Source organism: Takifugu flavidus, chromosome 9 (genome assembly GCF_003711565.1).
Source record: "Takifugu flavidus isolate HTHZ2018 chromosome 9, ASM371156v2, whole genome shotgun sequence".
Lineage (NCBI taxonomy): Eukaryota > Metazoa > Chordata > Actinopteri > Tetraodontiformes > Tetraodontidae > Takifugu > Takifugu flavidus.
Window position 1 is genome coordinate 13,360,668 of NC_079528.1, and position 23,407 is coordinate 13,384,074.

At 48.1% G+C, this 23,407-nt stretch overlaps 2 protein-coding genes across 5 annotated transcripts; both read left to right on the forward strand.

Annotated features, from left to right (window-relative positions):
• The first annotated feature begins 338 nt into the window (after window positions 1-338).
• Window positions 339-18,822, forward strand: ppp3cb (protein phosphatase 3, catalytic subunit, beta isozyme). Of its 4 annotated transcripts, none has more exons than XM_057043628.1 (14): window positions 342-837; window positions 7,609-7,809; window positions 9,414-9,538; window positions 9,964-10,075; window positions 11,577-11,722; window positions 12,517-12,656; window positions 13,400-13,477; window positions 14,166-14,260; window positions 14,346-14,471; window positions 14,721-14,798; window positions 14,880-14,964; window positions 15,060-15,157; window positions 15,818-15,865; window positions 17,301-18,822. In XM_057043628.1, the coding sequence occupies exons 1-14, from the start codon at window positions 795-797 to the stop codon at window positions 17,477-17,479; spliced, it is 1,554 nt and encodes a 517-aa protein (XP_056899608.1). In that variant the 5' UTR covers window positions 342-794; the 3' UTR covers window positions 17,480-18,822. The 4 variants fall into 4 exon arrangements, with proteins under 4 accessions (XP_056899610.1, XP_056899608.1, XP_056899609.1 ...); XM_057043629.1 differs by lacking the exon at window positions 342-837 and adding an exon at window positions 1,250-1,409; XM_057043630.1 differs by lacking the exon at window positions 15,818-15,865 and having other exon boundaries at window positions 339-837.
• A 3,473-nt stretch (window positions 18,823-22,295) lies between these two features.
• LOC130531257 (DNA damage-inducible transcript 4-like protein) lies at window positions 22,296-23,387 on the forward strand. Its single transcript, XM_057043181.1, has 2 exons — window positions 22,296-22,536; window positions 22,787-23,387. The coding sequence occupies exons 1-2, from the start codon at window positions 22,383-22,385 to the stop codon at window positions 23,221-23,223; spliced, it is 591 nt and encodes a 196-aa protein (XP_056899161.1). The 5' UTR covers window positions 22,296-22,382; the 3' UTR covers window positions 23,224-23,387.
• Window positions 23,388-23,407: the final 20 nt, after the last annotated feature.

Genomic DNA, 23,407 nt, shown 5'->3' on the forward strand with positions numbered 1-23,407 from the left:
TACAGTATTTAGGTTCCATCACTGCAATGGCTGAATTATAAGACTCGAGCATCACGCTATTTGTTCTATTTTCATTGAGGGCATTGCTCAATTGAGCATTTCAACAGTAATTATACTGTCGATTCGTTCTCCATTTCTCCCTCACACACACACCTGCGCGCAGGCACGCGCGCGCACACACTCTCCGTCTATAGAATTGTTCATAAAAAGGGAAGACCTGTAATCAATGCCTCCACATGATGGCGGTATGAGGCTGAGCGTGTCGGTGGATGTGTTCCTGCGTGTGCGTGAATCTGCGTGGGAGTTCCTTATTTCGCCATTCCGGGGTGTTGCCAGCTGCACCGCACGGCTCCCAGAGGCGTCCTGGAGAGGCAGAGTCTGCGTGTCCTTTCTCTCTCCAAGGCGTCTCTTCGCCCTGCAACCCCCGTGTCTGCCCCTGCCCTGCACCCCCAATCCACCGCAGCACCACACACACACACACACACACACACACACACACACACACACACACACACACCCCTCTAAAAACAAAATTTTGGATGCAAGCATGTCACAGCAGCTAGGTATCCGCCTATCCTCCCCCAAAGTCACCGCAGGCGCAGCAGCAGGCTTCCCCCGTCAAAGAGCGCACGGAGACTCCACCGAGTGATGCCACTACTGCAGCGAGAAAAGTACCCAGCAACCGCGCACATTCTCGACGCCTGCCGGAGGACCCGACAGCACAGTCTCGGCCTTTGACAGAGGAGAGATCCCCCTCCCCACCCCCCCGGCTCCTTTCCCGTCCTGACTTCAGGATGTCCGACAGCAACGCAAGTCCCGCCGACCGGGTGATCAAATGTAGGCATGCCAAACCCTGCACGGCCAGCCAGAGCTTCCTCCGCGCCTCCGATTCTGCTGTAGCTCATCCTTATTTTTTATTCTGTTTGCATCCCTGTTGTTGGAGCGATGTCTATTACGCGCACGCTTTGATTTGCTTTGAACTCATTCCTTTCTTGTCATCATACCACCTTATAAATAAAGAAGCCCGTGCATGTCCCCCTGAACCTTATAGAGGAGGAAGGTGATGGGGGGGTTCCAGCACTATACGCCATAATCAGGGTCTTCCCTCGTTATACTGTAAGAATTCACCCCCACCCCCACCCCTTGCCAAGGCATTTCCCCATTTTGTAATGGGAATGTTTCTTCCTCTGTGTACAGCCGAGGCTATTGTGCGACACCCTGTGCTGCATGAGCTCCATTGACGCTCTCCGCTCCTAGCGGTGGTTTCGCGTTACTGAATAATACCCGACAGAGACACAACCGAGAGTGATAGATGGAAGCAAAATCGGGGAGGGAGAGAGGGAGGTAAGCGTCTTGTTCCAATGAAACATCAAGCAGTGTGAGGATGACAGCGAAAGGCAGACATAAAGGTAAATAAACGGCGGGCGTGAGCGGCGATCTTTGGGCTTGTGGTGGCTGGTTGTGGATGTGGATGCTGTCATGGACTGATGTTGCATGCAGGCAGCGATAGGAAGGAGAGAGGGGGGTAGATGCTATGGGGGACTCGCCACTGTTAGACTTATGGATCTCTCCACCTTGGTGTTCATGTACCGCGTCTGTAACCGCGCGCCTGGTTGGTGCCACAGAGTTGGATTCCCCGACCAGCTGCTGGGCCCGGATGGGCGAAATTAGAGTGAAACTCCGGTAGACGGCATTTTTAAAATGAACTGAGCCGAGTGGCCGATGGCGTGTTTCAGGAATCGGGATGAAAACGCAAAGGTGTGAAGCGCACACTGCCGTGCGCGCACATGATTCCCGACTTCTGTTCGATCTTTTCTTACGCCCCGAATGTCATCCGGTAATTCTGCTTCTCTTGGGCGCATCGTTCCACCAAGTCCGAGCTTTTCCCAGACTCTCCGTCTGAACGCTACGAACGTCAGAAAGGGGAAAATTCGAGGGCAGCGACACCGTGGTGCGTGTGTGAGCCGCGCACTACCGCTACCATCATCGTGTTACGCTGGATTATGGAATATGTGATGGGGTTTTTGTGGGTCTCTGCTTCTAATATTAGCGTGAGTGGCTATAGAGGGGTTGGGGTGGGGGGTGGAGGGGGTATGACCTGGAGATGAAGCACAGATCGTCGTGCTCTTCGTGCCACAACAAGGCGTGCATGCGGCGATTCCACGCACGCAGCCAGTCACATGCGACGGTGCCTCACTGGCTGTCACTCCCACCGGCTCCCCTTAATAATCTCTCAAGGTCTCTCTGCCGGAAGAAGCTGAGTTGACAGTTGCGTCGTCTCGGGCATCCCCCTGTAGACCAGATCGTGCGTGTGTCGTGTTTAGAAGTGGTTGGGACGAGTGGGGGCGGGGGCAATTATTGCACTGTACTCATGCAGGACCTCCAAACTATACTCATTACTCTGTGTGTGTGTGTGTGTGTGTGTGTGTGTGTGTGTGTGTGTGTGTGTGTGTGTGCGCGTGTTATTGTCTGAATTCATTTAGAACAGTGACTCAGAATCTGGATCTGACCAACCTGACCATAACCCCCCAACACACGCACACACACATACACACATGTCCCTGCACACATCCATCCATCCACCCACCCATCCATCCATTTTTAGTTAACTGCTGCTGTTGATAGGGTCTATCCCAACACCCCCTGGATGAACACACACACACACACACACACCACACACACACACACCACACGCACGCACACACTCCAATGACTCACACACGTGTGTAAATTTTGGTCTCTAATTTAATTTACCTGCGTTATTTCTGTGGGATTAAACTGGCAATGTCCCATTAAATGGGGGAATATGAGGTCATATCGGCCCCCCCACCATTCACCAAACCAACACAGCAGTCTATCAGTCAGAGACTAATGAGTCATTCTCTTTGCAGCTTGGACAGGTTGGGCCATACTCAAAACACAGCCCATCTTCAGGTGGACGGTGCACTGGGGGACGAGGTGTGGGGGGGGGGGGGGGGGGGGTGAAATGCCACCTGTGTTCAAAACTCACAAGGTACAGAGAGGACGCGTGTGGGGGTGAGGTGAGGGAGAAGGAGAGGTTTGAAGAGAATGTGGCATGGCCAGGGAGGAGGTGAGACGAGAGTAGAGGCTGATGGAAAGAACAAGATCAGGGAGTGGTGTTTGTCAGGGAGGACAGAAGTAGAGGTAGAAGACCTAATGGGTTATTCTGTCTTGAAAGGGTGGTTTAAACAAGTCCTTCATAGTTATGGTCAGTTTTCATGCAACACTGTGTGTGAACATGGGCTCATTACACGTGGGGGCACCCCTTTAAAATCAGCATTTGGCGACGATCCCATTGCGAGCAGACCGGAGGCTTCCTGCGGCGGACGATGGAGTGCGTCCTGTCTGACGCGGTGGCAGGAAACAACTAAGCAAGCCAGTAAAATAGTGGACTGGAAATTGTGTGTTTCCTCCTGTGTTTGTTGGAAACACACCTAGAATTCCACTAAGCGAACTGTGGTGGGAAAGATCCGTGCTACACCACTACATCAGCGCTTTTGCCTCACAGCAAGAAGGTTGTGGGTTCAATCCCCAGTTAAATGCTCAGTTAATATGCTCTCTCTGTGTCTGTGTGGGTTTCCTCTAGGGGTTGTGGTTTTCCCCACTATCAAAATTATACAGTCTAGGTTCAAAATAAGAAGATGTGCTCTTAACAGACTCACCTGTACAACTAAAGGTTGATGGTTATAAACCAATATCTTCATGAGTAATATGACCCTTAAACCATCCAGTTTTTCAATTCAGTTTCAGGATCATGTACACAAAACACACACACACACACACACACACACACACACACACACACACACACACACACACGCACACAGGGCTCTGGGGGATTTTGAGGGAACAGCGTGTTACACTGGGACAGCATGTTACACTCAAAGGAAATATGCCCAGTGTGCCCCAAGCTTAGCCAGAAGTGTGTGTGTGTGTGTGTGTGTGGGTGGGTGTGGGTGTGGGTGTGGGTGTGGGTGTGGGTGTGTGTATGTTTTGTTATCTTTGTGAGGCAGGGGTCCCACCTTGACAGGTCTCTCTGTGCCCCGTGGGGAGGGTAGTAGGGCAAAATCTATTTATAGAAAAGGTACTCCAGAGACATGAAGATTCTAATGAGGACAGCCTGGTAGGAATGGACCATTGTTTTCATTTCTGTGTGTGTGTGTTTGTGTGAATGTGTGTGTTTCATCCATCTTTGACCCAGATCCATAGGTCTTTGAAAGTGCTGGTATGGGGGACAACTAAAGTTGTGTTTGATCTTGTTGAATGAATGCATAATGTACACATGAAGGGCCATCTACACACACACACACACACACACACACACACACACACACACACACACACACGCTTTTTCCATTTCATTCACTGGTCCTATTCTTCCTTTATTTATTCCTTTAGGGACATGTGTTTGACTGATCTGGGAGATGTGTGTGACCCTGTTTGAGGCTAGCATGTGGCATGTGCACTACGTACACAGAAACATGCCATCAGTAGCGTTTGGTGAGAGTGGGTAAACACCAGACGGCGGACATTAACAGCATTACGCTGTAATGAATTGATCTGAAGGCTGCACATATGGGACATGCCACACGGCCTGGTTCCTTTCCGTTGCATCATTGTCATTTTGATTTTTTTCTCCCCAGCAGCTGATATGTTTTAATTGCTTCAGTGATCTGACACTTCATTGACAGAAGCACAATTTTGAGCCGTTTTATTCTCATTTAGTCACGTCTTCAGCATTTGTAGGACACAAAGGAGGACAGATGGATCATGTGACGTCTACAGTCATCCCTGTGATCTGTCTGATCCTGCTCGCTGTCACTTCCTCCATCCTGCATCAGCCTCCCGTGTTGTGGATGGATTCCCAGTGTTATTAAAAGTGATGAAATACCTCCATCATTAACTTTAGCCATTAGGGAGGATGTGCACAATAACAAGATGATTCTGCTCCAGTTAGGCAATCAGGCCAGCCCAAACAAATTGAAGAGCTTCGGTTGAAAGCTATGTCATAGCTTCTCTCCTGGGCTTCCTCTCACTCCGCTGTGATGTGGAGATTTTTGGCTGAGCCGGCAGCTTGGGTGCTAAATAAATGCCAACGCAGGGAGTTCAGCTATGGAGTTCCAGCCAGATCGCCATCAGTACAAGTACAGCCTGAAGCTAAAAATGGCCCCTTCCAAATTCAGGTGATTGTTTGCTACTCTTGTAGGAATTAAACCCTTTTTCCTTGACTCGCAGAAGCGTTTTGGGGGTTGAAACTCTGACGTATTCTGTAGCTTTGTGCTGTTTTATAGCATTAAAAGCTTTCTGATACTGTGAGACGATGACACCATTTAAGCCAAAACGTTATATCAGATTCACCAAGATGCGAGAGTAGTTTAACTGGCGCCGGCACAAACACACGTGCACACGTATGCTTAAACCTCATCTCACAGCGGTCGTTAGGATGACAATTGACCTCAAATTGGCTTCAGTTTTAATTATGTCTTCATTTATTTTAACAAATCATCTTTGAAAGAGTTTCATTTGGAAGGATCCTGAATTTTGTGCCCCTGGCTGACGGGAAGGGGGGGGGGGTGATTGTTTTTCCATTCTGCCAACATCAGAACTCTAAATCTGCCCACTTCCACACTAGCACCAGTTGTGCACTGATGTGGACATCTTGTCCGTTTATGTGTTATTTTTCATTGTCTGTGTTCCGGTTATTAACCAGAACATCCTGGAATAAACCGCTGCAGTGAGTCAGCGTGCATTTATTATAATTCAAAGGTCATCAGGCGTAAAACACTTTCTTGATTTGACTGTGCTGAATCTGCTTTTCGCTCCTCAAGTACATGTTTCCCAAGTATAGTCCCGTCCCCAAGCTGTCTCTGCTGCTCTGCACACCCTCAGACCTGCCCTACTTACAACCCCCTCGCACAAGTTTGGAGTTTTACACCACTTCCCATTTGCCTTCCTTCACACACAGAACCAGCCACCACTGATCCTCCTCAATATGGACACGTCCACGTGTCCAGTATGTATGTGGGGGATCTTTTTCCTGCCTAAAATCAACAGTTGTCTCTACGTTACGCGTATAAGACGCACAGGTAATGTCAAAGTGTCAAGCCATTTTAACTTTCGTACTGGCGGGAGCATCTTGACCCGTCCTAACGTGGAAGGTGAAACAGTTCTAACATGCAGATGCGTTGCTGAGATCGATGGAGAACAGAGCCTTCACCTTGGCAGCTCACGGTGTCCAGGGACGTGTCAGAACACAGCTGTGTGTTGGTCCTCGGGGAGGCTTCAGTTGTCACCCTCTTGGTGCACGTGTGAGTGTCATAGATGATTTCAGGTGCCCTAAACTGTAGTCTTTTAAGCGTGCAGTAATGTTATTATCACCATTATTTGGTTTGTTAAAGCCCTTCTCTTTAGAGCTTTTTCAATTTGGAATGAAAACGCTTTAAATTTAGGGTTTTTGGGTGACCTGGGGAGAGTAACTACACATGAGTATCAGACTCAGGGTTATTACGACCATCTGAAGAGACATATTTGTTAGTCATGTAATGGGGAGGGAGTCAGTGAGAGAGAAACAACTGAATTAGCTGAAGAGCTGTGCAAAAGTGACAAACCTATCTGTGTGTGTGTTTTTGTGTGTGTGAGAGCGAGAGAGAGAGAGAGACAGGCCTAGTTTTAGTTGGTGATCTAGGCCATTATCTGTGTTAGCACTGGTGGGGCTCCAACAGGCTCTATGGATCCTGCATAACAATACCTTTTATGGATTTGCGTGTGTGTATGTGTGTGTTTGCGTGCAGATGCTTCACTGTGACTACCTGGATACACATTTTACAAGTAAAGTGAGAACATTTGTGGGGAGGGAGGACATTGTGGCTGGTCCTCGCCACTTCAAAGGAGGGTTTGAGGCTTTTATGGTGAGTGTTGGATTTGGGTCTAGTTTTGGCTGCGAGGGCTTTAGTTGTGATGTTAGGGTGAGAGGAAAGATAGAAGCACCAACACAAGTGTGGATTTGTGCTTGAGTGTGTGCACTAGTGCACACTTGCGTGCTCAAATGATCATAAACAGTCATGCGTGTTAACACCATTGCATCATATATGATCTACGCATGCGCCCTTTTGTCTTTGCATTTTGTTTCGAGCCACTGAGTTTGTGCCTGACAAGCACCACTCGCGTGTGTTGGTGCGCGCGTCTTCGTGTGTGTATGGGAGGGCTCACGAGCAGCTTCTGGCTCTTGCTGTATCACCCCTGTCGTCAGTCAAACCCCCTCTCCAGCGGTGCCCTGGGGGCCTTCATTATGTAAGAAAGACTGTACTGCAGAAGAGAGGCACAGAGACGTTCCTGCAGAACATCAGCAGGCAGTCCTGGAAACTCTGGCAGCTCCAGCCCCCGTGCCCACACAGACACACGTGCACGCCAGGCGCTCCATCAGCGCTGGACCTCAGGCTCTTCGTGTTCTAAGCATGTTGGCGAACGCGTTAAACAAACGCCGTGTTAAGCTGCATTTTTCTGAAAGGTTTCTGTCTCCTCCTGTCTCTCCATCTCCTTTGATCCACTTCCTGGTTTCATTCCGTCTCTCCCTACCTTCCTCCTCAGCGGTCCCCTTCCCCCTGGCCCATCGGCTGACCATGAAGGAGGTGTTTGACGCGGAGGGCCGGCCGCGGGTGGACCTGCTCAAAGCTCACCTCACTAAAGAGGGCCGGTTAGAGGAGGCCGTGGCCCTGCGCATCATCGATGAGGGCGCCGCCATCCTGCGCCAGGAGCGCACCATGTTGGATATCGAGGCGCCAGTCACGGGTACGAGTGAGATCACTCTGATGTTTGAAGAGACGAGGAGGCTCCATGCTCCTCTCTGTAGGTGGGACACGACGCGACAGCCAGCAGACCGGGCTAACTCAATTTTAAGGCCTGCTGCACATCCAGCGGATGGACAGCTGTTTAGCTAACGCTTGTGAACATCATTTAGCATTAATATTTCAAGATATGACAGCGTCCCTCTCCCATCAGACAGAACTTGCCAGAGTCGGCCAATAATCGGAAAAAAGTCCGAGACTTGAGCAGAAATTTTTAATAACTAACAGAGCCGACGTCGTCTGTCTGTCCTGACCTGTCAGAAGGTCGGGAGGCTCGGCGTAACCACCCGCAGAGAGGCTGAGCTGTGGAGCAGCAGAAGCTTTAGCAGCTCTATATTCATTCTTTATTCATTTCCTTGCTATTGCTAACACCATTGTTTGGTGCCACTTGACCACTTCTGCATGTATTAAAGAGGGAAGACGGACGGACAGACAGACAGGCTGTGATCACTGCGTGCATGTGTGTGTGTGTGTGTGTGCACCAACCCCAGCAATCAGATAATGCTGTGTGGGCTGTTGTTGCCCACTCAGTGTGGCAACGCTGCTCGGCTTTCACAGGTACAGACTCCCAAGCTGACGACAGACGGACAGACAGACAGTCGATCATAAGCGGCTTAGTGCAGCGGTGCTGGAACCGGCTCGTTTCCAATGAAATATTGATTCTTATGAGATTCTCCTCCTCTAGATTTTGACCCAAGAGACACACACGCACACACAGACACACACACACACACACACACACACCCGAGAGTTGACTGATAGAAAGGAGAATATAGATTTCAGAGATGAAACGGCACAGAACTGAGTGAGCTTCAGGAGGAGGAGGCCTTCAAAGACGTGATACTGAAGAGACACTTTAAGCACGTTATTACTTTGAACCGCATGAATCGAGCAATCATTCCGACGGGACAACGGCGGATACCTTTGGGTTGGACAGGCAGGTACGGCTCGGTTCACACTCCAGACTCCCAATTTAAATGAAAGCCAACGTTTGGAATTAGAGAGAAAGAGCTGGTCAACCATGTGAGCTGGCCTGGAGGTGCAGGAGGCAGACCGGAGGACGAAGGCTGGCAGGACACATAAACACAGAGGCCTCTCGAGGACCCGCCGCTAAAAATGTGACGCCAAATTGCACCCTAATCTAATGAATCATGACGTGAAGCCCAAGAGCAGCGGCGTTCTACATGTGTTAATGATCAGCTGATGTTAAACACAGGTACTGTTTGATTACTTCTCTCTCTGAGCTGAATCACAATTGATCTTTGCCAAATATTGTTGTCTTAACGGTTCTGAAGAGCTCCTGGTGTCACTGGACTATTCACAGATCTTAAAATCTGCCATATTCCAGACAGGCTTATAAGATGAGTCTCATTTTATAAGACATGTTCCCAAAGGTAGCGTGTGTCCACCGTCCTTCTCTCATCTGAAAGCCGTCCTGTGGTGAATCATTAAAGACATGTTTGGTACCAACAGAACCAAAGACCTTTGTGCCTCGCTGCACAACAGAGTGCTGTTTGATCCGAGCAGAGCTCTGTGCTGTGTCCTCAGTGTGTGGAGACATCCACGGCCAGTTTTTTGACCTGATGAAGCTGTTTGAAGTGGGAGGTTCTCCTGCCAACACGCGCTACCTCTTCCTGGGGGACTACGTAGACAGGGGATACTTCAGTATTGAGGTAAGGACGCAGGACGGTGTTAATTCATGCTTTACTCCCTGTCTTCATTTGGCGTTTGGGCTGTATGAAACTCACCCTAAACATAATCCTCCTCATTAATCCTCCACTTTACTCTAGTAGGTGGATGCTAGCAGTCAAATCAGTTCTTCAGAGTCAAATAGATCTTTTAAAACTCCCGTAGTTAAGTGTTATTTGTGTATTGGTAGGGTTTAAAGTGTGTGTGGTGTGTCAGGGAATTACAGATGTGTTTAATTTAAGAGCCTCGAGGATGACGATGTAGACGAGTGCAGATGTCAGAGACGTCTCATTTTGAATTCAGTAAATAAAAACAATGAGAACTTCTTTTAATAAAAATATCCTCAATTACATTTGTTTCGTTATTTTAATTCAGCGCTTTTCACGTAACTTTTCCGTGTTTTCCGTAGTGTGTGTTGTACCTGTGGTCACTGAAGATCCTCTACCCAAAGACGCTCTTTCTACTGCGGGGAAACCATGAATGTAGACATCTGACAGAGTATTTTACCTTCAAACAGGAATGTGAGTAACCCTGAGCCAGTTACTGCTGCTACGCTACGGAGGGTGGTTCAGCCTGCCTGGTGTTGGTGCGGAATGTCACATAGTCCCAGTTAGAATTTAAAACCCAAAGTTGTTTTCAAAGGAATGCGAGGAAGCGGCTGTGCTAACATACTGATTGAGGTTTCTGCTGAAGCTAGCGTTGCTAACCAGCTAGCTCACCCTTCCCACTGAGCACCTACAAACGCCATCACGTGTTCTCCCAGTACAAAGAGAAGCTTAAAAATAAGAACACGGCTGTGTGGAAAGCTAGTGAGTGTACACCAGGAACGTATGAAGGCCTTCGTTGCTCATAATCGTCAATACAGCTCTTCTTCCTCATGTTTCTCTGCTTTGCACCTTTGTGGCCTTCCTCCCACACACAGCACCCTCTCCCATAATCCACTAAGTCGCTACTTGTCTTCTTCTGCTTCTACCCTCCATCTTTTTCCTTCCTATTTCTCTCGTCTTGTCCAAGAGTGGGTGATTAGCAGCAAATTAATTTGGTCCTTAATGATTGGCTCAAGCACCTACTCCTCTGTGTCTTATTGGCCAGGGGACAAGGAAGCTAATTTCCCCTGGTGCTCATGGCGAATAGTGGTCGCCCTCAATTACCATCTGCCGTGTGTGTTAGTGTGTGTGTGTGTGTGTGTGTGTGTGCTGACTGCATGCATGTGCAAGCATCTTCATAAATGTTTAAGTGCATGTGTGTGGAAGGAGCTAAAAACTAGCGGACTAGCAATAATGAGCTCTTGCTCTAAACAAGGCAGATGGAGAGGTTGGCAAACACACTCCTTGGTGCCGCTCACGCACGCACACACACACGCACACACACACACACGCACATGCCAGTGCTACTGTACACTTTATTCCAGCATACTGGCTTTGATTTGTGGACATGTCGTTCTCCAGTACTCACTCTCCTCCCAGCTCTTCTTATTGTCTCTCCTTCCATCTCTTTTTCTTCCTCTTCCTCCTCCCCGTTCATGAAGTTCTCCTTCCTGCACGCCCTCATCCAAAATCTACCCCCGTCCGCTCTTTCATCGCTGTGCGATTTCATTGCAGCTATTTTCGTCCTGTCCCACTGTCTTCCGTCAGATGTGTTGTCGAGCCCACGAGTGAAAGTGACTTTAGAGATGTTTGAGTATCTTTATTAATATCACTGCCAGATGAAAGAGAGATCAGCCCGGCACAGATGTCAGTGCGCTGCACTTTGTTGTTGAACAGGAAGCAGAATGTGTGTCCAGATGTCTCTAGCAGAATAGTCCACCAAAATTTTGAGCGCTGTCAAGTCAAAAGATAAAGGGTGTTGCGTAATAACAGCGGTGGATGTAAAAGCTGTTATGCCAGAGTCATTAAAACTCCAACCTTCTCTGCTTCAGCCTGTGTGGCAATGTGTGTTAATGAGGCAGGAGGGAGGGGTTTCACCCTCCCGGGTGTGTCGCCTGCTGTGAACATGTGTCTGTCCTCATCCGTCCACCTCCAGGTAAGATCAAGTACTCGGAGCAGGTGTACGACTCCTGCATGGAGGCGTTTGATTGCTTACCTCTGGCAGCCCTGATGAACCAGCAGTTCCTCTGTGTCCATGGGGGGCTTTCACCAGAGATCCACACACTGGATGACATCAAAAAGGTAGTCAAACACACACACATACACACACACACACACACGAAATTTCACAAAAAAATCTCAACAGTCTAACAGAAGCAAAACAACATTAGGTCATAATTCCATATCTACATTATATATTTTCATGAAATCTGTGAAATGTAACAGACCTAAACAGTGAAATACCACAGTTCTGTTGCCACAAACATGTTCCTTTAAGTCTGAGGATGGGGAGTCTGATATCTCTAGGCATCATCGTCTGTGAGTTCCTTTTGTATTTAATGATCATAATTCAGCTCATATCAGTTCATATTTGACAGCAGCCTGGTTGTTGTCCTGACTGCACTGTGTCTGTGTCTGTGTCTGTACGTTAGAGCAGCAGGCGTGAAACTGTATTTACCATCAGAAACACTGACTGGTCAGCACAGACACAAACACAGATCTGCTCTAAATGCTTCAGGAAACAAGTAAAAGTGGAAAAACTAAAAGGAGATTTGAGCTTCCTGTGATATAAAATACGAAAACACATAACATGAACACAGAGACGCACGTTTCCTCATCTAATGGCAGTGTTTCCATGGTGAATCTGCTGGTGTGACATCTTCTCCCCCTGTGTGGTGAGGGTTACCATGGAGATGCTCTGCTCTGACGGTGTGTGCGCACGTGCGTACGTGTGTGTTTGTTACATCGGTTAAAAACACTGCGTGTGATTAGTTTGGTCTCTTTAGGTCAGTTTGATTGACAACAGATTTTGTGGATCTATTCCTGTGCGTGTGTGTGTTTCTATGTGTGTGTGTGTGTGTGTGTGTGTGTCCTAGTTGGACCGATTCAAGGAGCCCCCAGCGTTTGGGCCCATGTGTGACCTGCTGTGGGCTGACCCCCTGGAAGACTTTGGCAATGAGAAGACCCAGGAGTACTTTGGGCACAACACAGTCAGAGGCTGCTCCTATTTCTACAGGTGACGCACACACAAAAGGAAGCCTGATATTAAAATAAACCCGAATCGAGACAATATTCAGAGATTAAGGCACAACGGAGGGAGGGCTCAGTGATCTGGGCCCTTTGTGGTGGCCTGGTGTGCAGGTGTGATGTGGCTCAAGTCAGGAATTTAATAAGTTTTAGTGGACTTTAGACTATTGGATTGGAATGATAGCTACACACACACACACACACACACGCACTCTTTCGGTAGACCTAGAAACACATAAAGCACATTCACAAACATACAGTGCACGCAGTTCGGGTTCAGCCTGAAACGATATCCCACAATCCCTAGGGAGACTGCGCGGTACTGTTGCTATGACGACCGGCTACTCCTGCCAGATATGGAGTGATATTAAGATACAGTGAGAGAAAAGGGGCAGAGCAACATCCGCTTCACCTGAATGCAGCGAATGAACCAGTAAGTGCGAATAAGCGCGACCAACGTGGACCAGAGCTGTGATTCCTGTGGTCCAGGACGCGTTTGGTCAGTTGTTCCTCCGTGTTTAACACCGGCTGTGTCAGTTGGCCAAAGTAGCAGCTACTCCCCCAGATCCGAGGCCACGAGATCGGCTCAGAGCAGCCTTCCACTCACGGACGCCCCCCACAGACAGACACAGCAGATGATGTGTGATATGAAGTGTTTCCTCCATCATCCACGTCAGAAAGTGTCTCCTGCACCTCACACCTCCGCCCATCCTCGCCACCTTCTCTCTGCAGTTACCCAGCAGTGTGTGAGTTCCTGCAGACCAACAACCTGCTGTCAATTATCAGAGCGCATGAAGCCCAGGATGCTGGGTAAGTCGCTTTATTCTTTTCCTTTCATCTATCACTCTCTCCTGTGTAATTAGCAATGCGAAAAGTGTGGAGGACAACCTGAAAGTAGTCCCCCCCCCTCCTGAAAGGGTGAACTATGTCTCACGTAGGTTCCTACCACCTGCCAAAATAGAACAGTTAGACAGCAACTATTTTTCTGGCCCATAATCTGTTCCTGGAATCTTAGTGAAAATCCTCTAAATATAATGCAGCAATTAAGGCAGCGCTACTCTGAGTCGTGCTTTGGTGAACCCATTAGCAGCATTTAGTGTGGCGTGCAGCCGCAGAGTCCAAGGGTTTTTAGAGCATTTGCATAAGGCTTTGTTAGAATAAATGTTAGTTTCAGTCATTCATACTTCTGTACTTGTAGCGTAATAGATGGAATAGTTTATGTTCACAAGCTGTTGACCCTTTTATAATCCCAAAAACCCTCCTGGAGTAAAATCTGGGGCTTGAGCGACAGCGTCCGCTCATACTCACACACATCAGGTGGCAGTTCCACATCATGGGCGGCCCATCGGCCTCAAACACCAACGCACGCCGTTAGTGTTGCCGATATTATACACATGCGCTCCTATTTTGTTCACACAAATTTGTGCAAATCAGTGCTCTTTGTTAATGTGTTGTTGAAATAGCTGTGGGCGGGCGGCTCGTCTGTCTCTTCCCTCAGGTATCGCATGTACAGGAAGAGCCAGACCACAGGGTTCCCCTCCCTCATCACCATCTTCTCTGCTCCCAACTACCTGGACGTCTACAACAACAAAGGTCTGACCCAAGCAGTCGCACTCCTCTCGGTAGCGTTTGGCGAGGTAGCCGCCGTGCTAACACTGGCGCGTTTGTTCGTATCCAGCGGCGGTGCTGAAGTACGAGAACAACGTGATGAACATCCGTCAGTTCAACTGCTCCCCTCACCCCTACTGGCTGCCCAACTTCATGGATGTCTTCACCTGGTCCTTGCCTTTTGTGGGAGAAAAGGGTATCACATGCACACGCGTCACAGAACACAGTGGGGTTAGCCTCTGTCGCATTTCTGGTGTGTAGCCGAGGTTTCAGTATTACGCAGGTCATCGGGGGGGTGGGGGGGTGGGGGGGGGGGTATGAACTGGAAAACGGTGTGTTTCTTGGATGGACTCCTCAGGCTACCAGGGTTCCTCTGAGTCCCTGTAACCTGTATGTGTGTGTGTGTGTGTGTGTGTGTGTGTGTGTGTGTGTGTGTGTGCCATAGTGACCGAGATGCTGGTTAACGTCCTGAGCATCTGCTCTGACGATGAGCTGATGAACGACGGAGAGGAGATCTACGACGGTAAGAAACAGTTGATCTGAGCGGAGATGAAGAATTTCATGTCTGGAGGTTTGGTGACGTCCTCGTCTGACCCTCCTGCAGCCAGCACGGCAGCAGCCAGGAAAGAGGTGATCAAAAACAAGATACGAGCCATTGGGAAGATGGCGAAAATGTTCTCCGTCCTACGGTGGGTGGAGCTCTGTAACACACTGCATGTGTCAGTATTACAAATATGTGTGTGTGTGTGTGTGTTCTGCTACATACCTCTGCCCTCTCTCTCAGGGAAGAGAGTGAGAACGTGTTGACCCTGAAGGGTCTGACCCCGACAGGCATGTTGCCCAGTGGAGTTCTGTCTGGGGGCAAACAGACCCTGCAGAGTGGTGAGAGATTCTCACACACACACACTCCCACCCACCCACACAACACACACACACACAGCACTAGACGCTAAACAGATGATCTGGACCTTCTTCTCCGGCCTGCCTGGCTGCCTCACACAACCTGGCTGGGGCTGAGGATACCAACGGCCCGCTGCTGGTACGTGTGCACGTGTGCGGGCGAGAGAACAGCGGTGGCGACCTGGTAACAGGACCAACGCGGACAGAGACACTTCCAGATTGTCCAGATGTTGCGACATGTCTCCGCTAACAGCAGCTCCTGTTAACACCTGCTGACCTCTGAACTCACCACATTCCCAGTTGGGCTCTGGGGGCCATGACGACGGCCTGAAACATGCCTCTGATCTTCAGATCTCTCTCTCACACACACACACACACCATCCAAAACACACCTGTGTAGTATCTTCATGGGGGCGGGGGGCAGCACTGGTGATCGTTGAAGCTCTTACTGGGAAACTTCCATCGGCCTTTGTGCCACGGGGGACCCTAGAATGTTGACATGCAAGTGCACAGAAGCATGTTTCAGTCTTCACCTCTTTCTTCCTCTCCCGCTTTTTTCTTTGCTCTTCATTTTCCCCCTGTCATCTCTCTCTTCCTATCTCTCTTTTTTTCTTTCTTTTCTCCTCTCCGCCCATTCTTCAGCTACCATTGAGGCCATAGAAGCCATCGAGACAGTTAAGGATGCTGAAGGTAAAGTCTCACTCATGTGTGAGTGTGTGTGTGTGTGCGTGTGTGTGTGTAGCATGGCATACCATGCTCATGAGGTCATAAATTGTCCCCTAACAAGGATGCACAGAGCTCTTCTGCCCACATAAGCACCTACAACAACTCCCAATGCTCATTTAAGCCACCGCATTAACTCACATGAAACACACACGTTCTCCACTTCCTCCTCCTGGGAAACACGATGGCGGCGCACAGTCACGTGTTTGCATCCATCTCATCCTCACAGACACGCACACAGTAGGAGAGCAGGGCTGTCAGCGGGAGCGGGGCTTATCAAGGTCGCCAGGGTGGACCCAGAGCCTGGGTCAGATCAGGTCTGGAGTCTGTTTATGGTCTTTATCTCCCGACAGGGTTCTGGGGCTCTGGTGAACATAAACACACAATCAATCTGTTTCTCTTGTGGCTACAGAACAAGAGTCATTTGTCATCAGGAGGGAGTTGTGCACAGAGCCTGATGATGAAACTAAACAAAACTACTTGCTGATATTAAAATGTCTGTGAAATGGAAGGAACATTAACTTTGAATCCAGAAACACACGTTGCCGTGTTTTGCACTTGAGGTTAAATGTTGTGTCTGTTTAATATTTGGACGGATCATTAACGACTGAGGCTGGTGGGGGGGCTGCCGGGTTCTCTTGTGCTCGTCGACAGGTTGTTTTTGTGTTTGGTGTTTTATCTTCTCCACTCAGTGTTTCCACTGCACGATGTAGTCGACTACCGTGTTTGGCGTAACGAAACGACGGCCCATAATTTGTTTAGGCAAATAAATTATGGAGATATTCGTGTGTTGTGTGTCTTTTCTGTTGTGTAGAGCTGTGGTAGGTGCATGTGTGCAACAGCAGCTCTGCAGTAGCAGAGTTCTGTTCTTAAGCAGGTTCTATAAGCTCGGTAAAACTGGGCAAAACTTTATATTACTGCGACACACATCTTTAGTGTAAAAGGAGCCACCAGAAGGAACCAGCGTGCCTGATCCCAGTCCTGTGTCCAGCCATCCTGGCAGCCATCAAGCTTTTAGGGAGAAATGGCAACGTCCGGGTCAAAACAGCTGACTCAGCAGCTCAAAACACATTCCAAACACATTCCCGTGTGTTCTGGGTGGTCACTGTTCGATCTCGGCTCGGGTCAGGTTCGATCTGGCTCATTCAGGCAGCGGTTCAACGCTGTTTTGAATGTATAGTATAACCTTGTTAATCCAAACCATCACCACGTGGCCAAAACGGAGGACCAAACCCCCAGTTTTTAACTGGATGGTGCGTTTGTGCGTTTGTTATTACTGCGCATGGGTTTGGATGCACAAGGTTCTGTTAAACATCCTGTTAAGTATGGATCCGATGGCACGGATGCATTTGTCATGCGTCTGTGTGTGTGTGTGTGTGTGTGTGTGTGTGTGTCTCTGCAGCCATCCGAGGCTTCTCTCCGCAGCACAGGATCAGCAGTTTCGAGGAGGCCAAAGGTCTGGACCGCATCAACGAGAGGATGCCGCCGCGACGTGACGCCGTCAACAGCGTGGGCCTGTCAATGGGCCGCATGAACATGGGGGAGCCCAACGGGACTGACAGTAACAGCAATATACAGTGATGGACGTCCACTCACACATGCCCAGACTCAACCCTGCTGGTATACTCTGACATGGCACCACATTTATAGATCTGTGTACATACATGAAATATATATAGTTCTATATATACACACAAGAAACATGCAGCGCGCGCACACAACAGAGGTTCATACACCAAACATGCACACACACATGCACACATTTAGCTAACCTTCTCCTGCTGCCCTCAGCTGTATGTAAAGGCACGAGCGTCCCTGGAATCCACCACTGAAGGCTGAGTCTGGTCACTAAACTGACGGGCCCTATTTAGAGGACTACAACTCCCATGAACCTCTGCACCACAACAACGCAAAGAAACCACTCCCCATTTTAGCAGGAGGCCTGTACACATGGGTGTGCGTCAGGGATGGCCCGAGGGCTGACAGATTTGGACGAGGTTGTGTGGTTTGGGCCGGGGACGTGCCCGCCGGCGTGCTTGTATGACAACAATCTGAAAAAACTGTGTTTTTATTTGCAAACTTAAGTAGTTCCTGACAATAATGTGAGAATTCCCCAGCGTGGCGCATCCTTCCACGTGCTACTGACACAACAGCTCAGTCCTCTTCTCTCCTTTGGTTGACAGGAAGAGATCCCAGGTTGCTTTTGTAGCAGCAAACTGTGCCCCCCCCACCGGCGGCAAACAGCTCGGCAGTGGGTTCGGATGGAAGCTTCCCTGTTTCTGTGTGACTGGGATAATAGAGAGGTTTTATCTGATTCCTACAGTCACAGGATGCAGTAATGCAGAGGTGGGATGGATGTGAGGGAGCTGAGGGGGGGGGGTCAAATGTGAAGTCATACTTTATCTTCTTTTACATCCTCCTCTCCTCCCGCCGCCTTTAGCTCAAACAAACAAACAAAAGAGCACTGACAACCAAGAGTCTCCGGTCTGAGACGCAGGAAATGTGAGGATGGGGAGGAAACGGTCTCCTCTGCTTCCATAACGAAGCAGAAGTCTGGAGCAAAGGTCTTTGTAAAGCATTTCTATCAGCGCATCAGTGCATGCAGTTCAGTTCTTTGATAATAATGTGAAGATTGGATTTGTGCTCTGTGTTTCACTAGCGTAGGACTTGATTTCTTTTGGTTTTGTTGGCTAAAATAAATGAAATGATGACTAAGAGTAATTTATTTTGTACATAATGTTAGATTTATTTATTTTTTGTATTCATTTTGAGTTTCTTGTTCTGTTTCTCTCTTCTCGCCACGCTGTACAGAACGACAGTGCGCTTCGATTCAAAGTGTCAAGTCCACCTTTTCTCCTCTCTTCTTTGTTCATGTACAGGATTGGTTTTTGATCATAAACATGAATAAACACGTACTAAACTAGCATTGAGGAATGACTCTACTATATCCAGAGGCACAGGCAGCCAAGAGCATGATTGCATGGTTAAAATTTGTGCTGTTCAAAAACAAATACGAAGCGAGACGTGTGTAATCAGAGAAGCTGGTGTGTTGCTGTCACAATTTAAAGGAAAACGAGTATTCTCTGAGCGTCACTATGGACCGTTCCTCTTGTTATTTGATATTTATGATTCTATGATTATTTGTTATGGACATTCTTCTGAATATTTAATCTCTGCTGGTTGATCTTCATGTTTCTTTGCTCTGGTTGGTCTTGTTGTGATTCTTTTGAGAGAGGTGAACCCCCTGGGAGCCCCTGTGCCATAGAAATTGTGCCACGGTTCATTTTCTTTCTTTCTTTCGTTCTTCTTTCTTTCTTTCTTTTCTTTCTTCTTTCTTTCTTATTCTTTCTCTCTTTCTTTCTTTTTTTTTCTTTCTTTCTTTTTTCTTCTTCTTTCTTTCTTTCTTCTTTCTTTCTCTTTCTTTCTTCTTTTCTTTCTTTCTTTCTTTCCCACTCACTAACACTGTAAGCATGCCCCATGGGACGAACCACTTTTTTACTCTTGAATAAAATATGCATGAACCTTTGGTATGGATGTCGAGCATTTATTCTCTATTGCAAACACACACATAGTGTTTTTGAGTATATTGTTTGTAATATGGAGAGAAATTAATTAACTCCACCCTGTAACCTAGTTTTATTAGTAGTAATAGTAGTAGTAGTAATAGTAGTAGCAGAAGCTATAAAGCCCAGTACACCTGAATATATCTACTTCATAGGTTCTTGGTTTGAATCCTGTGTGGGTGAAACACACTCACACACACACAGATGTGCACCCCCCCCCCCTCCCCCACACACACAACCTGTAATGTGAACTTCCAGGAAACCCAGTTTGTATCTTTCACTGTTTAAGGCCAACAGATGATCTGATGCCTGTAGGGAGACGGCACTGCCCAGGTGTGCGCTGTTGCACTGGCTCCCATAGAAATAGGAGGCATCATATTTCTGGCTCTTGGCGGGGTATTTGCCAGGGTTGCCATGGTAATACATATCCTTCGCTCTGGTTTGCATGCGCGTTGTTTGCTAATAAAGATGATGCTTCCCTCACTCTTGTGCGCCACTCACAGTTCTGTTTGAACAACCATCTGGGCTGCGGCACTGTTAAAACGCTAAGAGCCAAACGCTCCCATCTTCAGCAGGTATGGGGGCCAGGGGCCGTCAACCATCTGCCGTCAGCTTGTGGTCTGGTTAAAGACCCTTGTGTGCGTGGCTGCAGGGTTTGGGGGCCTTCTGCTTCATCTGGCTGCACGTCCTGTGTTCCACAAAGGCCAGTGCAGGAAATGCCTCTTCCTGGCCTCCGTTCATTATGGAGTGCTGAAAAACACAATTGTGATGTGATAACCACAACAACATTGCAACTTATTTGCTCCATATTCTTGTATCTGCATCTCCTGAGTTGCAGATATGTATATAACTCACTTTCCCCGACGTTCACCTGTAGGAGGAGCGTCACTGCTGACCTCCGCCGGTGTCCCTGCTGCACAGACGTCCCCTCTCTGACAGGTCAGCACTCCTAAAGGGTCTGACAGTCCCAGCGTAAAAATGCTTTTTTATTTAAAACGTCAGTATAGCGGAGACATTTCCAAGTGAAGCTGACCCACGGTGACCCCTCTCCCCTGTGTCTGCAGCCCTGAATGGAAAGCAAATGATGATGCATCCCAGAATACACAAGGAGGTGGTTCCATTTCATTCAGTCATTAAATAGTTGTTAATTTGTTTAACTCCCACTATTATTGATATATATATACAGTATATTTAACATATGTTCTTTGCACCGATTAAAAACAAGCTTCATTTGAACGCAGTCTCACAGGACGTTGGAGCAAATCAAAATAATTTTTACACAGATTTAAAGATGTTAAACTGTGGTAACTGGTCTGTTTAACTGCTCTCAAGTCTTTTCAGTAATTTTGACTCTATACATGCAGATGATCTAATTAGCACATAAGCAAATTCATTCATTATGTAAGACAAAATATCTACTACCACAAATAATAATAATAATAATAATAATAATAATAATAATAATAATTAATAATAATAATAATAATGAGATCCTGGTATAAAACTGAGAGCTCGTTGATTGGAAAAGTCACGCGTTTAAAAAAACGAAATAGCGCCACCTACCTGTCATGTCGGCTAACTGAACGTTTCTTGTGCCTCCACCGGAAGAGTGTTTGCGTCTTTGTGTTTCTGAATGTGTGGATCTTTGATGGAGTAAATCACACCTCTGCTGATGGTTCTGAGGAGCCTGAGCCTCCAGACAGTTGTTCTTATCTACAGTAGCAGCATATCACCCCCCTCCACACACACACGTACGCACACACACTCTTTCTCTAATTGTTTGATTTGATTTGTTTCATTAAATAAAATGAAAAAGTGAATGAGGGCCCAGTGAGTTGATCGCTCCCTCTTTCCACTGTCTATAATGCTTTAAAAACTCCATTTGAATCTGAACATTATCCGGTTGCCACCTGACTTTACTGACTTTACTTTCACTTCATTGTCAAAGTTTCAATTCAGTATGCATAAGACAGTTTCCAGGAACAGCATTTTCATATTGTTCCCTGGAATGAGCCACCCTTTAGGCGTGTTTGTACATGGCCCTGCTGCTGCGCTGCTCCTGGGCTGTTCCAGTGAAAGACACTTCCTGTCCTGGTCGGGCCCCATAACAACCGATGGGATTGGTTAACAGCTGTGATGTCACAGTGGGGACATTTCCCAGTACAGTAATTGAGTCAGGTGAGAGAAGAATAGAGTGCTGAGGAAAACTTGTACGTGTGTTGTGTTTAAGGGCTGTCGTGAACATTAAACACACACTGGTGACATGACTGGTTCATGACAGTAATCCATCCCACCCTCAATCAAAAACACACTTTAAAGCTGACCTCGGGTCAGTCAGTGATAAAATTTATTCATGTTTATTAATGGTTTTATGTTAGTAATATGGTGTCCACACACACAAACGCGTGTGTCAGGTGTCAGTTACCTGTGAGTCAGGATCAGGTCACGCTGCAATGTCTAGACTGCTATCACTCACACACACACACACACCACACACACACACACAACACACACACACACACACACTCAAGAGTTCTGAACATGGTTTTCAAATCATTCTATTTCAACATTATATCTAACATTTCAACAATTTGAAAGCCTAATAAACTATTTGCCACTGTTCAATATCAAACACTGCATATTATTTTCTTAAATCCATGGTTACCATGGAAATTGACTGTGTTTTGAGGGCTGTAGAGAGCTACAGGTGAGCCGCGCGCTGCAACTCCAGCTCGTGTTGCGTGAGCCGCAAATGTGGAACTTTCCCGAACAAACCGGTTGGCCCCGCCCACACACGCGCAGCTCCAGCTGAGGGTATAAAAGCTGCGCGCTGCCGGCGCCCGACGCCTGACTGAGTCCATGGAGCAAACACAGAGCACCGAACTGGAGGAGAGAGCGAAGCGTCACATACAGGACTCGGGATGGTGTCGAGCCAAGGTCTTCACCTCAGAACCGCACAGCGAACCCAACAGGAACCAGGTTCGGTGGTCCAGATGATCGGAAAATACTTCTCCCAGATGTCAACCCGGCGGGGCAGTGTGGAAAGTTGCGACGAAAGAGACGCCAGCTCTACTGGTAAGAATGTTCTCATTTCTGTGTGTGGTTACATGTGGGGCTTCGGTTCTGGTCGGGGATCATAGAATCACGGCCGGTGTTGAAGAACACAGGTCTGATGTTTCTGATGTAATCGATGCGGGTCTGGGATCAGATGGGGGCGGGGCTTCGAGATCAACTGGGGGCGGGGCTTCTGATCAGCCACCGACACAGAGTGTCGCCAGTAAATAACGCAGGTGTATCACATTGTAAACTCTTGTTTCGTCGACAGTTGACGTAGACTTGGAAGACGAAGAGCGCCTCCTCCAGCTGGACGTCACCCGGCAGATGGAAGACTGTCTGGCGGCGGCCAAAGCTTCCTCCCTCCGCTGTCAGCTGCTGCTGCTTCCTCGTCACATGACCTCCAGGGTCGGCCACGACGTGCTGGCCGCCTCGGCCGACGAGCCGTGCGGGCTCCGCGGGGCAGCGATAACCCTGTACGTGGAGTGTCGGGATGGCCTCAGGGGCGTCGGCAGCGTCTTCCCTGATCCCAGCGTCACGCCGACCTTCGAGCTCTCCGTCATCTTCAAGGCCGACAAAGAGGCCGCCTGGACGCCGCTGTTCAGCATGTTCGACCGGCACAAAGCCTTGAAGCTGCGGCCGGAGTACCGCCTGGTGAAGAGGAAGCTGTACTCCTCCGCCAGTCCTGTAGTCCACGAGTTTAACTAGAGGGTTGACCTGCCATGATGGAACCTAAACTTCACTACTTCTACTCTGGTTTAACAGAGCAGGAAATCGAATTTCTTTACCCCTGCCTTTGTTAATTTAACACACAATGTTGGGGTGCTGGTTTCACTCTGTATTTATGCTGTATAATAAATTTATTTTACTCATGTTTGTCGTCTATTCTCCT

Excerpts from the sequence above, each read along its gene's own strand:
- ppp3cb (XM_057043628.1), top strand. The coding sequence starts at position 795 with ATGTCCGACAGCAACGCAAGTCCCGCCGACCGGGTGATCAAAT. Across the intron at positions 838-7,608 it reads CGCCGACCGGGTGATCAAAT|CGGTCCCCTTCCCCCTGGCC; the intron begins GTAGGCATGCCA and ends CTTCCTCCTCAG. Across the intron at positions 7,810-9,413 it reads TATCGAGGCGCCAGTCACGG|TGTGTGGAGACATCCACGGC; the intron begins GTACGAGTGAGA and ends CTGTGTCCTCAG.
- LOC130531257 (XM_057043181.1), top strand. The coding sequence starts at position 22,383 with ATGGTGTCGAGCCAAGGTCTTCACCTCAGAACCGCACAGCGAACCCAA. Across the intron at positions 22,537-22,786 it reads AAGAGACGCCAGCTCTACTG|TTGACGTAGACTTGGAAGAC; the intron begins GTAAGAATGTTC and ends TTTCGTCGACAG.